Source organism: Ischnura elegans, chromosome 12 (assembly GCF_921293095.1).
Source record: "Ischnura elegans chromosome 12, ioIscEleg1.1, whole genome shotgun sequence".
In the NCBI taxonomy this organism is placed as follows: Eukaryota; Metazoa; Arthropoda; class Insecta; order Odonata; family Coenagrionidae; genus Ischnura; species Ischnura elegans.
Window position 1 is genome coordinate 94,088,581 of NC_060257.1, and position 19,687 is coordinate 94,108,267.

The following is a 19,687-nucleotide window of genomic DNA, read 5'->3' on the forward strand; positions in this document are numbered from 1 at the left end:
TGGTGGCTCCTATGCACAGCAGTTCCATGACAGATTTTGGACTTTCAAAAGGGTTCCAAATCAGTTGGAAAGTAAATTTTTTTCCCGAGTGGACACAGCCTATGCTGAACATATTTTTGGAGAATAATGAGCGTATGCTAAAAACATATGTATGTTGAGTATAATTTGAGAAAATATTTTATATTTTATAATTTGAGAATATATTTCTTCCAAAAGTGTTGAATACATTTTGAGCATGTACCCACACAGCACAAAGATATCCATTGGATATCCAAGGCATCCATTATATATCCAAATGTCCTCTATCTGGACATACCATAAATATACATTAGGCATCCATTGGATATCCTTTCGAGATTTCTGTGGACATTTATGACTCCCATTGTTTACGTCGTCAGGAAGAATTGTTGGCCATCATTACTTGATTCATTGATAAAATCTTTTTCGGGTAAGGCCTTACGCAACCTAACCCAGTGAGAAATGAGTCATCGAATCGCCGTCGATTCGACGTCGAAGTAGTCATCGATAAAACGTCGATGGCAACACATCGATTGATGTCTATATGGTCCGAAAATCGACGTGTTTTCTATGTCGACGTGGTACCGTCTTCTTACCTGCGATTACTAATAATAATTACGGAAATATAGATCTTTTCGGCTAATAAGGAGCATCTATTGCTGCCCCAACGACGGATTTCACTCGAGCACGCATTGTCTAAACAAATGACGGGTGAAATAATTAGTCTGTTTCAAATTTATTATGGTGAATTGTAACCTCAAGTCCATCGTATTTATCTTTAATAATAATCAGAAACCCTTGAGAAAAAATGTGAGATGTTGATATCTATGACACGAGGCTAAAGGTATCGAAATGACACGAAACGAAACACAGACAGCAACCGACACTGGTTTCCCACGGTTCAACCGGTTTATCAGATCGACAGAGTCCAAAGCATGATTAATACTGTGGTTTACCGGGCTCAATGATTTAACACACGTGATTGACAGTTCAGCGAGTCCGACTGGCTCGGCGGCAGGTAGGGTAGCAACTGGCCTCGAGCTAACAACTGCAGCTGAGAAGCCGGGGTAGGCGGCGTGCCAGTCGAGCCAATCGAGCCTCATTTATTTCCAGCACAAATACAACAATTCCTCCCTTTCAAAAATGGTTGCATCATAGGACAAAAGTTAATAACAAAAAAAATAAATTTGTTTCAATAAACAAAAATTTAACAATTCTTGGAAACACATATTTGGAAATATAAAGCAATAACAATAGCAGTGTAACAATGCATAAACTATAAAAACTAATATAAACACCAACTAAACTCTCAAATATAACTAAATAAACAAGATCATTGCGATTGAAATCTATCAACCGGCTTCCTAATGCGCTGAGGGTATCTTTTATCAACAGCTGATCCCTCGTTTGGAGATGGAACACTTGCATTTGACTGAGCGTCAGAGTGAGAAGGAACCGGGGATTGCAGCGATGGGGATGGGTGAGGCAAACGTGGCGTACTGGGAATGCTAGAGGTGGGTGAGGAGTGAGGGGAAAGGTTGTTTTTGTTTGGGAACCTCTCCGCTACTGCGTCGTTATTGACATTGAAATCACCCGTTTTAACATTATCAGAATTGGCATACACTGAGCTGGAATTCATCCCAATGAGCTGATCAATATGTCTGTTACAAACAAAACCAGACTTGAACATTACAGAATATATTACACCACTTAATTGTTTTAATACGATCCCTTCAACCCATTTGTCTTTACAGCGATAATCCCTAATTAGAACAGGTTGATTTTCAAACAAAATCCTTGTTTTCTTAACACCAAAATACTCTTTTTGTTTTTCTTGCTTAAGTCCCACTCTCTTGACCACATTAGGCCTCAATAGATCTAGTCTGGATCTTAAAGGTCTGCCAAACATTAGTTTAGCAGGGGTTTCATTCGTAGTACTATGAATAGAGTTTCTGTAACTAAACAATATATTACTCAGGGCAATATTTACATCTGCATTTTCTACAAAAGCGCAACTTAACTTATGCTTAGCATACTTAACAGAACTCTCCGCCTGGCCATTAGATCGAGGGTGGTATGGCGGCGAAAATGACTGCTTCACACCATTTGATACCATAAAATTTCTAAATTCTAATGAAGTGAAAGGTGGACCATTATCGGAATGTAAGGAAACAGGTAGTCCAAATCTTGAAAATAGCTCTTAAAATTGTCCGTCCGGGCTATCTCAATGGATTCGCGGATGAGTCTGGGAAAATATCTGCCTTCTTTCACTATTACCTTGGCGTCGTCAAACTTAATGTCATACGGCAAGTCTCACCGATGTATGCCTTTCCACACGAGCAAGGGACCTTGTAAACACCTTAACAGAGACGACGGCTACCATCTGGATGCCCATTGGAGGAGGCTCATTAGGCGGACCAATAAGAGAGCGGCAGCCACAACTGGCGGGACTGACCCCCTATATAAGGAGGACGAAAATCGTGGACCGGCATCATCTTCGACCTGAAGACGCTGGCAGCAGTGCCAGCGAAACTGTTGTCATCACCAACAAACCGACGCGATTGCACCGGAAATATGGAGAAACTGGAACCTGAACACCGCGGAAATCTACGTAGTCACAGAGTGCTCAGCTTAGCATCGAGCGATCGAGGGTACAGGCCAGCCGTACAGGCTTGTTTCGTCATCACCTCTATTTCAAGATGGCCGACCGTTTTTGGCGGCGTTTAAAATTGTTCGAATTTTGATTGCTAATAATTCCATCATTACTTTTTCAACGCATCTGTCATTCATCCCAATCGAAATGAAATTACATCAGAAGTGATATACATTCGTTTTTTTAGACCGTTCTGATAGGCTTGAACAACCCTATTCAAATCGTTCGACATACGACGACCACGTGTCTATCGTACTATCAAACTCGCCAACCGATCCTATTACTCCAGCCATTTCAGAATTACTGGATCACACAGAATTACTTCCTTTATCCTAGCCGTTATCGATCTGTTACATAACGCTAGTTTCCACACAGTTTATCCTCGTCGCCATTTGTGGTGTACCGGGCTCAATGATTTAACACACGTGATTGACAGTTCAGCGAGTCCGACTGGCTCGGCGGCAGGTAGGGTAGCAACTGGCCTCGAGCTAACAACTGCAGCTGAGAAGCCGGGGTAGGCGGCGTGCCGGTCGAGCCAATCGAGCCTCATTTATTTCCAGCACAAATACAACAAATACATTACATAATACATTACATAATGTATTCTCCATGGTCCAAAGATTAGTAGGGACCGGTAGAGTCTGTTGGAGACTGCCTTCAAGCTTCAACGACATGCGCTTCCGGTGAAGTTGCAGAATGAAAAGGAATCAAAGATTGTTCTCCGAGATTAAGACTAATGTGTATGAATTAATAAAATAATTATTTAATTTTAGCTTTATGATTTGTGTCACATATGTTTTAATAGTCTCACAGGTTAAATTTAAGACTTTGTCACAACATCACTCAGCCAATCAACACGCTGGCCCCGCTGACCAATGAGAATAACACGTCGAAAAATCGTCGATTGAACAAATAAAATCGACGTCGACCACATATCGATCTATAGTCGTCGAATCGACGAAGATTCGACGTAGATTCGATGAACCATTTCTCACTGGGTAACCCAGTGCGGAACCCGTGAAGATCTTGAAAAGTATTCGTCACGAAAGCCTTCGATCTCTCACGTTGTCAAATTAAAGAAGAAAAGGTTTTTCTCAATTGGCCGTATAATTCTCCCTGCTCGTCCACCTTACAAGTTGAAAAATTTTACTGCGTTGGTGTGCGGGAAGGGGGAGAACTTCCCCGCAGGGACCAAACATCAGCCTCTCACCCGGAAAGCCCAAAAAATACACACACTCACACAATCACTCACACAAACATACACAACAAGAACCTTTGTGGGGCTGTAGGGACCTCCGCTAAGGATTCTTGCTCCACAGAAAACCGGGAATCTTCCCAGGATGGGCCTCTTAAAGACAGCCAGTGATCCGTAGAGACACTTTCACTCAATAAGCAATCACTCACCTGTAGATGGCTTCAATGTTCCGGGAGAAAAAAGGTTTGCTCCAAAAGAGCGTCGTCGGGGGGTTCGGCAAGGGGACGAGGAAAACACACGTATACGTATTTCGGCTACAAAGTAGCCCTTTTCAGCGTGCTGAAGGTAGAACCAAATTCACTTACAACACGAGGCTGAAAGTGAAGGGGACGGGAGGACAACAAAAAAATATAACTAAGAATAAGAAGGGGGGAGGGTTGAAGATGGAGGGCTAGGGGGGAGGATGAAAACAGTATTGGGTGTTAAACGGAAGATGGGAACCTATGGCAAAAAAGGGGGTCCGAGGGGGGACGGGGGAGGGGAGTGAAGTGATTGGCTAGTGGCGTACTGGGGTAAAGGAGGAGGGGGGGGAGGGTTAAAGTGAAGGAGAGGGTAGGGAGAAGGGAGGGAGGATTAAGGGAAGGGGGGAAAGAGGAGCTTATACACATGCAACTGACGAGACTGGAGGAAGATAGGCGGATATAACTGATCATGGCCAATCCGTGATAAATACATTTACATACTATTGTAATGTATTCTCTATGGGCCAATATAAGAGTAATGACCCGGCAGGGTTACGAGCTGTCACGGATAAGACAATCGACGTAGGTACCTATAAATTATTGATTTTCTAAGTCATTTATTTAGACCGGAAGTTTTTCATAAAATTATACATGAACGAATATTTTTACTTCATATCTTAAGGCTTCAAAAGTCTCACTTTCTTCTACTGGTGAGTAGTAAGCTGCCCCACTTACTCGACCACTGGGCAAAACCGTAGGGGGTTTTATTTGTGTGAACCCCCGACGAAATCATACCGTGTAATTGTAAACAACCTGGTAGAGCACTCGACCGGAAATTTAGAGATTCTGAGTTCGAGTTCCAGCAACGTCGCATTTTTACTGGTTTCCGGCTTTTTCCATCTACCTCATCACCGTTGTCCTCGTTTTTTTTCTGTTATGCGTTCCTGTCCCTTTCTTCTCCTCTTTATGAATTTATATTTTAGTATGTTCGCGCTTATGGTATTATACAACACGCTCCGTAAATTTTTGTGTTTTTTAATTGATACATTCCAATGTATAAACGACCTCTACGGAATAAAGGATGTTATTATTAAACTTAAAACCGCTCGGAGATTGCGCGCGCTAAGCAATGAGATAGTAGGGTCGAGATTTGTTAGATGTCGCTTTAGTAACGAATGCGTCGAAGGGTAAATAGCACTTCTTCTCTATATCTTAGCTTGCAGCGTTTGCCGTTAATAGAAAGGAAAAGAGTGTTTGGGACAGTATGTTATGAACTAATGCATCTCAAATTATATTTAAGTGATTATTTTTCGAACAAAAAACAGACGTAACTGTTTCATGGTGAGTTCGTGCAATTTTCAACCAATGTCTTTGCTAGAACGTTCTATGCACAAACAAAACAATTACGAAATTCTTCACCCACTCCACTCCACGAGGGTCGACGTGTGTGTTTAAGAGACATTTGTTGACTTTTATATTTCTGCAGGGTTTGTGAAGTAAGTGGTAAAGACTCGACGGAGACCTGCCTTCAAGTAGTTTTTCATATTTTAGCTAAAATATTTGTTTTTACCTCATTATTTTCGCACGTCTAATGAACCATATGATGACGGTTTCTGAAATTGTGTTTGAACTTGCATCATTGTGATTTGCAAGATGCTCTGTGTATTTATTTCTCTCCTATTGACCACGCTTATTGACCCTATAATCCATGTGCTTATTTATCAGCATTGCCCAAGTCTCACGATGAATACCTCAATGACAGCCAAGGAAATCCGAAAGGCTTTCATAGATTTCTTTGAAGAGAAGGATCATCTTTATGTCCATTCCTCGTCAACAATTCCTCATGATGACCCAACATTACTCTTTGCCAATGCTGGGATGAACCAAGTGAGTAATTGCAGTTCATATAATTGTGGCCTAGTCATTTGTCGAGCTAGTGTATTTCATCATCAAACGATTCTTTCAGTTCAAGCCAATTTTTCTGGGGACAGTGGATCCAGGAAGTGACATGTCACGTTGGAAGAGAACTACAAACACTCAGAAATGTATTAGAGCCGGAGGAAAGCATAACGATTTGGACGATGTTGGGAAAGATGTTTATCATCACACTTTTTTTGAAATGCTGGGAAATTGGTCCTTTGGGGACTACTTCAAGGTATATTTTAGTCATATTTACCCCAATAATTGTATGAAAGTTTATTGGTCCGCTCACATCGACCATTAACCTTACGCGACTAACATCGGCTTTAGCCGACGCAGTTGTTTCTTTGCATAGAAACGAACGTTCGCTTTAAGGGAAGTGGGGTTTGGAACCGCCCAAGCAATGGAGTTTGACGAACCGTCGAGACCAACGTTATCGAGATGTCAGCCCCTGTCTTTGGAGTCTCACTTTAATTCCATACCTCTAACAGAATTAATTCGTTATAAACTAATAGTATTAGTAACAGTGTTTGTACGAAGTGATATGCATGCATCATCAATAAAGTGTAAACGAGAAACAGCCCTGTTTTTCATATTCTGTATTCATGCAATTTTTAATTGGAATTCTAAAATTAAAACTTGGTTGTCTAATTGAAGTTAAAGCAATTAGAGGATGCATATAGCAGCAGTTTTATGAATTCTGCTGGGAAAAAATGTCTTTTGACCTTGCAGTGAAGTTTTCTCGGGTTTCACACTGGGTCAGGTCCTCCATTTCTCCTTCCAACGTTTCGATGAACAACTCGCCCATCGTCTTCAGGGATTCAGGAATCCAATACCAATTCCTCAAAGTCTCAGGGTATACATGGAGAATTCTGTGGGTGAGGGCGGTTCAGTGTCTCCTGATTGGCTGCCAGTCCCCTCGTATTCTTAAGAGGTAGCCCCATACATGGCTTAAATTATAGCTGCAGTCTCTGTTGATGTTATTGCTGTTTTTTTGAATCTGAATGGATTCTTTCACTATGCGGTCCCAGTATCCATGAGATCGATGGAGCAGCATTGCTTCTTCCCAGTGAATCATATGATTCTCCAGGATGCTGTGCTCAGCCACTGCCGATTTTTCCATTTGTCTTAATCTAGGTGTCTACGATGTTCATTCAATCTTGTCTCAATAGTGTGGATATGGAAATGTGCAAAATGGAGGACCTGACCCGGTGTGAAACCCGAGAAAACTTCACTGCAATTGTTAGCCAGGAAAAAACCAAAAATTATGTCTTTTGACCTTATTTGTCACTTCATTGTAATCATATTTTTCAAACTCATTTCCAATTTTTTGGTTGTACTAGGAAAAGAAATGCTCATTAAATCAATTCATGCAAATATAAGTAATGTCCAGAATGATTAAAAGCTCACCTCATCAAAAGTACAGACAAATTGAGTGTGTTGGTTGGTGGGATAATTCACAGCAGTGACCAACCACTGCCCCATCACCCTTATGAAACACACACTCAAATTGTAAGAGTTGATGGGACTCCTCTAAGGTTGCATTGGTCGAGATACCTCACATATGAAGGGAAGGAGACTCACTCACTCACTGTTTCCGCTCAACTATGGGGAAATGTGCTTGAACTCAAGTGATGAGAATGTGTGGATGCGTGTCGATGACCAAGTTGCCTTAGTAAGTGATCGATTGCATGTATAAGCATAAAGGTTAAAATGACTGAACTTAGGCTGATTTAAGATGAGTATTAATACGCTCACCATGTCATGAGATCAGGTAAGATGATCAACTGGCAACAACAATTGGTGATTAGCTTAATGAGTCGAGAAAATTATCTCAATCACTTTTCCCCTTTTACAGTTGAATTAATTCACAGCTAAATGTTTAAGCTGCTGGGTGATCACTGTTTCTGCATATTTTTGTTTTGTTAATATGTTATAATCTATTTTTGTTCATATCTAAAGGCCTGTTTACGTGGTACATTAGCCTGTACGAGTTAAATTCTAAATGTATTAAAGTAATGATGAATGTGTGATAAACAAAATGGAGGGAATTACTTATGCAAGGAGGGGAAAGAAGTGGGCTGAATGGAGGAGTCAGCCCTTCTTTGGATTTTGGGATAAGCGACACAAAGCTGATTGGGAAGGGGATTTCGGTGTTTTCTTTTGCTGGAAACCAGTTATACACAGTATTGTCGATATCCACATGTGAAGAGCAGGAGATTTTTTTTCAATGAGCTCTGTATGTGACATTTTCTTAAAGATTTTCAATTTTTTTAATTTTTTTTTCTTCATTAGGTATGGAGTGAAATCTGGTACATACTTTATTGCAACATTAATCTAATTCATTTTATCATGTGTGTGCCCATGAAAATTTCCAAGTTTGTATGTAATCACAACACTTTCTTCTTCCTTTATCAACCTCCATACTGACCAATGTGATATAATAAAAGCGGGACTCCTATCAGTATGCCTTCTTTGAAAGCAAGACTTATTTACATGGTGAAAATATTATATTTATAATTAATTAGTATATAAATTACGTATGTATGTGTTAATTTTTCTCATTCTCATCAATAGATGGTATATGTTAGAGCAGAATTTTTTTAAAACCAAAGTTTATTCTTCTTTTAACCTAGACTAATGGAACTTACTTAAGAAAGCAATATGTGTAATGCAAGGTGGCATTAAAAATGAAGTTTTTTAAATAGCAATATGTGTAATGCAAGGTGGCATTAAAAATGAAGTTTTTTAAATTTCATATTTCCATTATTTAGGGGAAAGCTTGCATTATTATTGAATTGACCTCTATGAGAATCCTCTGCACTATTTGTTTATCATATTCATCTTCTTCTTTGGCAGAAAGAAATATGTTCGTGGGCATGGGAATTGCTCACGGAGAGGCTTCACCTGCCTGCTGATCGATTGTATGTCACGTACTTTGGTGGTGATGCAAAGTCTGGCCTGGAACCTGATGATGAGTGTCGTCTCATTTGGAAGAACCTTGGGTAATTTCTGAATGTGTTTCACTTGGACTGCTGCAATGGTTCTGGTGGCCTAACTAAACTTAAAGCCACCAAGAGCATCCACCAGTTTGCAGATGGTGGTTGTACCTGTAGATAATGAGGTTGTAGTATAAGGGACTTTGCTTGTCAAGCAAAAAAAGGTGGGCAAGCAATAGCTATGTGAGGGAGTATGGGTGTATCCATGGGTTAGATTCCAAGGTGATATGACTTGGTAATTGGAGACCGCCAACAATTACTCTTCTCATTCACTCAGGGGAGGGGGAGCAGCTCTTCCTCATGTGAAAGTGGGGTCTACGCAGGTCAGTATGGTAACTCTCATTTTGAGGCATGTTAACATTTACTTTAAAGGCTGTAGAACTTCTATGTGAAAGACAAGGGAAACCACCACATCACTATCCTGAGGAGTCATAGCTAGGTACTCCAATAATTATTCTATAAAAGACATGATGTTATTCCCATGATTGAAATATTATGAAGGTAAACTAGTCTACTACTAAACTGTTTGGATCAACCGGATGCACCAATAATTTGTCATGCAGATAACTGCATCATGAATAATCCACTCGTTGATAAGCGGGAGTTTACTGTGCACAATTCTTCTGCTTTACATTCCTTCACATCCAGCTCTGTGCACCTTATCTGAGGTCTGACTCCCATTCTTCCGTGCCAGCTTTCCTTCAGCTATTTTCATGATTCTGTTGTGTCTCAAGATGTGGCCGATAGAATTTTCTCTGCCCAATGATTTCAAAACATTCTCTTGGATCCTACTCCATTTTGAACTTCTGAATTACTTACTTGATCTATTCATTTGATCTTCATCATTCTTAACTCACACCATATTTTGAAAGCTTCCAATCTTATGTAGGACTTCACTTTTTTCGGGGAATGGTGACTATAAATTCTTCTCGGAATTTCCTCTGGGTAATCTCCTCCTCAAAACATTGGCAGCGACTAGGACTGAGGAGATTATGCTGATGAAATTCCGTGAAGCATTTTCAGCTTCCATTCTTAATTTCTTTTATGCTGTAATCATCCATGTCTTCTTACCATAAAGAATAGGGATGGATGGATCTAGGATTTTTTTTGGATCGGATCCTTGATTTTTGGAGCCGGATCTTTCAGATTGGATGTTTTCGGATCCAAATGCATTTTCAAATTCCTATTAAACGAAGTATTTACACCCATGTCTCGTATAGCGCAAGGGATGCGTTCCTTGGGGTCTTTGCGCTATACGAATTTGCGTTATACGAGAGCGTTTTAACATTGGGAAGATAAGGATGCGTTCCTGGTAGCATAGGTCTTGGGTATTGAATTTCCTCTAAAACATATATATTCCCATAAATAGCCTTAGAAAACATTATTTATGTAATTTTTTATAGTTTAAAACATATTTAAAGATAGTATGCATGCATTTGAAGACTTATTCACGTTAAAAAAAATTCTTACGAGCTTTTGAAATTCCCTCCTGTCGTGCGGGTAGGCTAACATCTGCTATCTCAGGGGTTCTTAATGCATTGCCGGCAGTTGACGATTTTTCAAACCAGTCTAAAAACAACTATTGGGTCACCCAGGCCCTTTTGTCACTCATCGAAATGACAGGCAAATGCTACTTTGAATGCCATTTCATAGCTAGCGGAGTTTATGAATGATAAATCATTTTAATTTGAAGTCCTCTGAGTCATTAGCAGCTACGTGAAACAGTCTTTAAACGCCTTGAAACCTGACCCAGGTTTTCCTTCCCTGAAAATGAATGAACGAGAATGCATTCTTTTCCAAAAGAATACCGTCTCGTCAACACTAAAAACTGATTGAGGGGGAAAGGATCCACTTTCAATCACAGCTTGGAGTTCATCAGAAAATGTTGTGGTGACTGCGCTATCAACACTTGCAGATTCACCTGATATCGCCGCACTGAAAATACCTGCTTGCCGTTTAAATTCTGGAACCAACCGGAGCTTTCACTAAATGTCTCGGAGCAATTACCACTCTCGTCTTTTTGTACTGATTCACTATGAACTTTCCGTATGTGTAGACCGCTTGGTTGAAGCTGGTGCGGCTGAGGTCACTGATGTTTTAACTTCGTCTTTATTCAGAATAAGGCATCGTGCGTTTAAACTTCCGCGCAATATCGCTTTGATGTTCTCCATTTTCAAAGCAATTGACCTATATTTCTCTTCTAGGTTTATGGTTTTTCTTGATAAATTCTTGATTTTTCTACTCGCATTCCTATCTTTTGCCATTTTCTCTTGGTTTTTACTCTGCATGGCTCTATCGAAATCACTTTCTACTGCTGAACTGTATTCTTGAGACGCAGAGGGCCTACGACTGCGGGGAGGGAACGAAGCTATTGTGTTTGAGACTCTGTAGCGGACCCTTTTATGTGCTGATTCTATTCATACGCAACTCGGCCACCGTCCATTTCTCCCCCGTGAATACCGATGACCTTGAAGGCTTAAGCGTAGACCCTCTACCTGGAAGTCAATCGCCCGAAAACCTATGACGGCAAAAATTACGTCTCAACCAGTATTGCTTAAAAAAACTCATTCCCACTAGCCCCACGCTTAATTAATGATCTAAATTAACTCATTCTGTTTAGGAGACGAGATAAATTACTTCGGTAGGCCGGCTATCTGAACCCAACGACGAGTAATACTACAGCATGGAATTCGATTAATATATAAACTAAAAAGAAGATTTGAGGCAAGAAATAATATCAATATGCGTAAAATGATAGAAATTTCGTGTGTACTTAGCGCAAGTTCACGTTTTATCGCGAGAGCGTTTAAGATTTTTGATTAGGCTACACTGTGTTGCAATGTTTCCCCGAGGAACGAATTTGCGCTATATCGAAATTGCGCTATACGAGACATGGGTGTACTCAAGTTTATTTTGGGTACATAAAATCAAAGGAATGCTTTTTAGATTTTCGTACACATTGTAATATTTTTATAAATTAAAAATCATTTTTATAGCTTTCAAGTTGTTTTTTAAAAACATCTTTACATGCTCAGGACCTAAACTGTTACGCTTGGGTTTGGAAATTTGGAAAATAGGAAAAATCTTTGGATAAACCACTGACCAGTGGCGTAGCGAGAGGAGGAAGGAATCGATTTTTCAATTGTGCGTCAAGGCTGAGCTACACCCCGGGGGACCCTGAGGCTCGGTAACTGAGGCTTATTTTTCAATTTTTTAAAAACTTAATTCTTGAAAATCATCACTTAAAGCCTGGAATACTGTCTTCATTGACCTGAAACACTAAACTGAGGAGGTTAAAAAGGGTTAAGTATAGATCGACTTGACCATGTAATGCATTACTCAAGTGAAAATACCAAGATTTGGATATTTTTCGGAACCATCCCACGCATGAGAAATATGGCTCTGTTATTGAATTAGAGTGAAGAGATCAAGTCAGAAAGCTTTAGAGAGAGAAAAATGAACTTTTTCTGCGAAAGGCTTTTAGATGATTGTAGCGAATTATTGGCGAACTTGCTGAACAATCTAGTCTTTCGTGGAGTTCATTGCTGCGAATTTTAGCTGAAGATAAATCGCGAAATGAAACAAATCGCGGCAAAATTCATCCCGTGCTTGGTTGAAAAAGCGGTTACTGCTTACCACGGCTTGAGTATTTTGTAAAAATTTGCATGACACTTCTACCTCACCCACCCTACTCACCAGATCTCTCACCCTGTGATTTCCTATTGTTTCTCCGAATGAAAATGCTGATGAAAGGGAAATATTTTGTCATAATGTCACATTACGAAGGTGAAAAGAAAATCAAAGGCAGCATCTTAAGGCATCGGAAACGATGAGTACCAAAGGTGTTTCGCTCCATGGAAAAAAAACATTTTAACCAATTTATCAGGGTAAATGGAACTTCGAAAGTGACTAATGTTTTCAACTCATTTGGTCCATTGTGTCCATTTATTTTTGGGCCCCCCTTGTACATGTAACAACATCAACATTACAATGCCAATAACATATATTATTGAGCCGAGGATTCTTCGGTTGTTAAGTTTTTGTTCTAGATTGTTCATGAAAATTTCTTCTAAAAACGTGTTTAGTATTTCTTTGATAAAAAATTGATTGAAGTAAAACATGGTCTTTTGCCTTGAATCCCTGTCTTTCTTCTTTTATTATTTCCCCTGAAATGTCTGTGGCATTTTCCTTGACATAATTTGTTCTTCTAATTCTGTCAAATCTTCATTCAATAATTGGGATCTAATTAACTCTTCTACATCTGAGTGGTTAAGTTCCAGGTGCAACTTTGCAGCAAGCTTCTCAATTTTATCTTATACCACTTCGTTTATTTTGGTTTCCTAGAAACCTTTAAAACCAGTGCAAACTGAGGGCAAATTTTCTTCCAGACTCCGCTCAAACTGCTTTGGGTCATCTCCTGCCAAGCCTCAGCAATCTTTATAATGTCATGATAAACATTGACTACGTATATATCAATACTGCTCACTGCTATTCAGTGTGGTTGCAAATATGTACTCCGGCGTGGGCCATACCGGTCATGTGCATGCTACTCAAGAATGCCAGGAGTTGGGGAGCTTGGGAAGAGTAACGCTTTGAGCAAAACATAAGGAGATACTTTATAGTTAATGGTAAAATTAATATCAAGTTCAGAACGATGCATTGAATTTAGGTAATTCAATGTAATATCTCCTCACTGCTGCTACCATATCCTCTCTAAATTCCATTCCAGCTCATTAAATGTATCCACATTTGTGCACCGACCCACAAGAGGGTTTGCCACTATGAATATGTCAGAATGATGCATCATGAACTTATTTATTTAAAGTTAAAATTTTCATATCCTCAACTAAAAATTTTACATGAAGTCTAGTACAAGTAACTCAGGGCTTATGTTAGTTGGATGGCTGATACGGGAAAATATTTTTTTGTGACTTATCATTCCCTTCCATGTACGGAGTTCATGTCAGTTGGGGAAATGTCAGGGAAAATATAATCGGGTCAGGGTAACGTAGCTGCATAAAGGTGAAAGTAGTAGTTGAGAGGTTGGAGAATAGCTGCATGTGAGAGGCATTTTGTTTCCATTCAGAAGGTGGAAGGGAAAGACGAGGTTAGAACTTAGTTAAGAGCCCTTAAGACCAATAATGGTTTCTAAAATCTCCATATTGTTTTGGTTTTGATTTTTGATGAATCATATGTCATGTTACACTTTTCTGCAAAATCCCTATTTACAAGTGCTTAAATTCAGGGAAATTAAAAAATAGATTGGGAATTAGGTTAAAGTCAGGGATGTTAGCAATGGAAAGTTGGTGTGAACCATGTTATGGAAAATTCAGGGAAAAACACTTGAGGTGAAGCGAAAAGACAAATATTGTGGTTGAATGCATGCTGAGAGTTGGTGCGAGGTAAGAGCTGTGAGCTGTTGGGCATTTTGTTGCCTGGGAGGAACAGTGCCTTCTTGGCACTACATATGTACTTGAATTTATTCCTTTGGCTACTACTACTATAACTAATACTGCTTGAATTTCTTGGTATATTTTACTGCATTTTTCCATAGAATCCCTTTATAATAGTGCTTTGCCATTTAGATCAGTAAGGGAAAGTTAAAAATTTGGATTGGAAAATTAGGGGAAATTGAAACTGGAAAGTCTGTGTGATCTACTGAATTATTATAGTGAGTTGTGAGTTTAGGTGTGAATGAATGTTCATTCCATGAAATGTAGAAGTGTATCTCCTGAAGCCAATTAAAATATGCATTAATATATCCAAAACCAGTCTTTCACTCATTTGACTTCTCACTCTTACCAAGTACGTGGTCAGGTTTAGAAAACAATACATTCTCCACCCTGGTGATGGTTGACTAGCCAACCGAAAAACCAGTTTTGGAGATATTAAGGGCCATATTCTTAGTCGACCCTATATATCCGTCCCTACATAACAAAAGGCCCCTACATGCATTTCTCAGTTGACCCTACGTTTGTGGTGGGGGGTGATTCCATCGTTAAGTTTTCCGAGATGACGTATATGATGGCGCAGCGCCAATTTTCCATTCTGGTGGCATATTGGGAACTAACTATAAAACGAAGAAAAGACATCCGATAATTTTCGGCTTATAGTTAGGAAAACAGCTCAAGATAAATAAACAATCGGCGTCGTCCACCAGGTCGTGTCGGTAACTTAATTATCGCTACAAATACTCTCATAATGAGCCAAAAGTAGAACCTTATTGTCTTTAAATTACTTCAAAAGCGGTCTGTACAAGGTAATAATAATTGCGGAGCAAATATGATCATTGACATGGGAACTTCGTTGCATCATCAAGATTTCGTTATTCGCTTTCACCTTCCGTAGTTAAGTTTATTATGTGGCAAATAGTGGCATGAAAAACGTTTCCTATGGTTAACGTAAACGAAGTATTGGTTTCTGAAAAGTATATGAAGTGGCAAATGTGAAAAATATTATCATATATTCGTAGAAACATTGTGCATGTATACCGCTATATTGTTCTTATTAGTTCAATTAATTTTATAATTTATGTATTTGACTTGGTGGCTATAATGTGGTAGTATTATTACCTTTCCGCTGTGTTACTGTGTATTTTAAAATGGTTTGTGTGAGCTCGTCTCCCTTCATATCCATTGTAACGTAGATTCTTTAATTAAAGTGATCAGCAGGCAGTATTTGGCTGCCATGTTTTTTCAGGGTGTAGGGCTGGTTCGGGTACCCTACATCAAGTAGGGCCTGTTTGGTACCAAAATCGGCCATATGTAGGGCTTGATGTGGCATATGTAGGGCGCAATTGGTTTATGTAGGGGCTGATGATGTATCCAGGGTTGGTTGGCCCTACACAGTCGACTAAGAATATGGGCCTAATTCCTATTACTATTGGCTTTAGGGTATACATTCCTAAATGTCATTTCAGCCAACGAGCAACTCCACCCAATTCTCTTCATTTCATTCAACTTGTGGTGTGGCCTCAGAGCTTAGTGCAAAATGTGACCTTGTTTTCAATCCTATGGTCTTATTGTTAGAATCCCAGAGGCCCATATTCTGCCTGGGAGCATGAAGGACAACTTCTGGGAGATGGGCGAGACAGGGCCGTGTGGCCCTTGCTCCGAGCTGCATTTCGACCGCATCGGAGGGAGGGACGCTGCTCATCTCGTCAACATGGATGACCCTGATGTCCTGGAAATCTGGAATCTGGTCTTCATCCAGTTTAACAGGTAATGATTTTTTATTCATTTTGATTTTCTGTCTTTGAGCCAATCAGGAATTCATTGTTAGATCATTCGATGCAGCAGACAGAAATATTCATCCCACATGTGATGTCAGACTAATGGAGAATGAATAAAAAATCAATTTCATTAATTAGCGTGTCCACTGAACCTTGAAAAATGTTAAACATAGGAATCATACTTGAAATTTGATAACTGGAAATTTCTCTTGCGGTTTGTTTCTGCTGACATTGTTTCCTTATTGAATTTATTGGGAGAAAGAATAACTCCAATTCCAGCTCGTGACTAACCAGAATGGAGTACACAGAACATACTGTCTGGGTGACTCCAATGTCTTCTGTCCCATCTATGTTCAAACTTCATGATATGATATTCGAAATACTCATCCAAGTTTGAGGTGGACCCGTTGAAATGCCTTGTCATGGTGCCGAACATTGCAACACCGTTAATTTCTGTTTTCACATCAGTGAGGCATCAGTCAGCCCTGTGCACACCTTCCATTCATCTTCTTACCCAAAGTTATGGTGCGTTTAAACTCTGGCGTTACCCAGGAGACTTACTGGCGGGGCACTTACTCAATCACCATTGTCTTGGTGGCAGATATTTTTGTAGCGACTCATGGAATGCTCGGCTTGCCTCAGTGGCCATGATAGCCCCACTCGAGTTTACAGGTCACCCCTATAATTCTATTCTTTTGGTCATGTATAGCAATATATTCTCCGTCTGAGAAAGTATTGTCAAAGATTTTTCGTAAACTCCATCACTGCTTGTTACTACACTAAAACCTCTGTAAAACGAATTTGTTGAGACTGGAAAATCCATGACTTTGCTGCAGGGGTTTCATTGTGTGGAGGCGATGTGGGGGCTGCGTCTTGACAGGGGAATCCGAGTGTTCCACGTGCTTGACGGTGCAAGTTGAGTAAATTTCTCAATCTTGCTTAATTCACCTTAAAAACTTTCATGTAGTGACGATAAAAAATTTTTATTACATACCATCTAATAACGTGGCTATCACCACATGCCTTTCAATCTGTGTTTTTCTGTTGAAATTATTACTTTTCTCATCCATTCTGCTCTATGCCGCATTACCTACTTTTGTTCTAAAATTAAAGGTGCACTAAAATTTATATCTGAGGATTTCAATTATTGAAGTGCTCCATAATTTTGCTGAGTGTCTGATCAATATTATTCATGGAGTGCATTAATTTAAGTCTATATAGATTGACAGTTTTGCATTGAAGTTTTGCTTGAAAGAGTATATAATGCCATTCAGACTTTGTATCATCAAAATGAAATGCATGGTTAGAATCCCATTGAAATTTCTATTTTCTTGACGAGTATACACTATGTATCGATAGATGTTAACCCTTAAACGGCATGCCCATATGGGCACGGCTGCAATGGTTTAAAGAATCACGTTTAAATTCCGACCCAAACATTGTAGACCATGCTGTCTGCGCCAGAAATAATTATATGTATCACTTAATTCAGTTGGTGTGTTTACGGCCAGCATTTATTTCAGCAGTTGACAGTGGCACAATGGGTATTCTTACTCACTCGGTTTGAGGCGGTGAAAGAGGGAAAATGGCAAAGTGTCTTCAGTAAATGCAATTTTTTTCCTTCTTATTTTTGGTACTCCGCTAAGTATTTAATCTCATCCTCGTAATGAATGTTGTTAACTTTGGTTTCTTTTGCCAGCATTGTGATATCTTTCGCATAAGACAAGGAATTTGAATTCATTTTTAGGTGATCCCGTATGGGCACGCAAGCCGGTAGCTGGGGGTGTCTGTTTTGGCAGATGTTCGTTCATTAGGGTGGTCCTTATTTTTGAATTCCTTTTGGGACGCCCCCCACTTTTGTTCCATTTGGTGAGATGTTCGTTCATTAGGGTGGTCCTTATTTTTGAATTCCTTTTGGGACGCCCCCCACTTTTGTTCCATTTGGTGAGAAAATGAATCTTGAAAATTTTTTTTGCAATCGGATGTCGGTAAAATGTGCCGCATCGCACTTAAAGTTTTGAAATTTTGGTATTTTCGGGTGTTTTGCGGACATAAGTGAAGATGATGTCACTCTCGGATTATTCTATCACATTTATGTCCTCTACAACGACTTGTTAGACAATTGCAGAGTATCACCTCAAATTTCTTTCATTTTTGTTCATAGGTTTCCGAGATATCGCGCCGAGAGTTAATGCGCGCCACCCCTGCAGTCAGACGCTTTGGGTGGCACGCGGGTTGCATACTCTCAATTTTTGTTGATCATTCTCACTCGTCATAAAGCATGAAATTCTTTAGATAAAGTTTAAACTTCGTAAATATAACCTTAAATGTTATTTTATCACTGTTTATTACCAAAATGGGCTTAGTAGCAGTTGTTTATTCTCAATATCTAAATCTTATGTCTAAGTACTTCTGTCTAAATGCGGAGTATCATTTCTGAGAGCTAACCCCCTGAATAGTCAGTGAAGGTGCTTCTTGCATCTATTTCTTTACCATTGTACAAGCTCTGAGATTTTATTTCTTTGCACCAGAGAAAGGCGGGGTTAGTTGAAAGTTAATTGATGAGTGGCGGAGGAGAGGTCTTAGGTTTGGTAGATTTTTTCCAGTTTTGATGGATGGCCTTGCTAAACAATGTTTGCACTCCACACGGAATTTTCACTGCTATATCACTGTAAAAATTCTTATCCATCAAATGCCATTTCAGGTACACGTATTTACGAGAGAAATGTGCGTATTATGCCTCAAACAACTGATTTTGCCGTCGCAGTGATTGGTTATGAGATGGATCAAGAAGGCCAAAAATAGTTTATTATTTGAAATGTTCCTTTCTAGCATTTAAATTTTTAATATGATTGAGGCAATGTGGCGTTAATCGTCAGTGGCATGCCCACCTGATCCTCGGCTTCATCCCATTTCTCGTTTTCACCAGGGATCTCGCTCTACCTCCACCCCTGCCGTCATGTGCTAGCGGACATACCGAGGCGTTCTGCAATATTCGCGCATTTCTAGCCCGGATTCTTTTCTTCATCTTCAATTATTTTCAGTCCATCTTTTAAAGTTCTCACTTGTGTCTTCCAAAGGGCCATGGTCCGAAGACGAATAAGAATAAAACTAATAAAAATGAAACCGGACTCTATAGAACCCATACAGAAAACACTCGCTGGTTTTAAGTCAACCCACCCTGGAAAGTACGGAACCACTCGTACGAGGTGAAGTTTGGCACTAATGCTATCGCGTACGGCGTAAGCAGAGGTTACTGCAGAGGGTGAAGCATGAGCATATGACTGCGCAATGAAATTTTTTATCCTATAGAGAAGGCAACTCACCCTCTCATTTCTAACAATAAGTAGCGTAGCTCTAGATGAGCAGATGAATTCAGATTGCTAGTAGGGAGAAACAAAATATCCTGAGAAGACATTGCTTCATTGG

General features: G+C 39.7%; 1 protein-coding gene across 2 annotated transcripts in view; it reads left to right on the forward strand.

The window, feature by feature from the left end:
- Positions 1–5,495: 5,495 nt before the first annotated feature.
- Positions 5,496–19,687, forward strand: part of LOC124169056 (alanine--tRNA ligase, cytoplasmic) — a 253,582-nt gene continuing 239,390 nt past the window's right edge. The window contains exons 1-5 of one of the 2 annotated variants that reach the window (XM_046547527.1): positions 5,496–5,604; positions 5,834–5,995; positions 6,075–6,263; positions 8,888–9,033; positions 16,056–16,247. In XM_046547527.1, the coding sequence (XP_046403483.1) occupies positions 5,852–5,995; positions 6,075–6,263; positions 8,888–9,033; positions 16,056–16,247 (671 nt within the window). In that variant the 5' untranslated portion in view covers positions 5,496–5,604; positions 5,834–5,851. Of the gene's footprint in view, positions 5,612–5,833; positions 5,996–6,074; positions 6,264–8,887; positions 9,034–16,055; positions 16,248–19,687 lie in introns of both variants that reach the window. The other variant, XM_046547526.1, reaches the window with a different exon arrangement.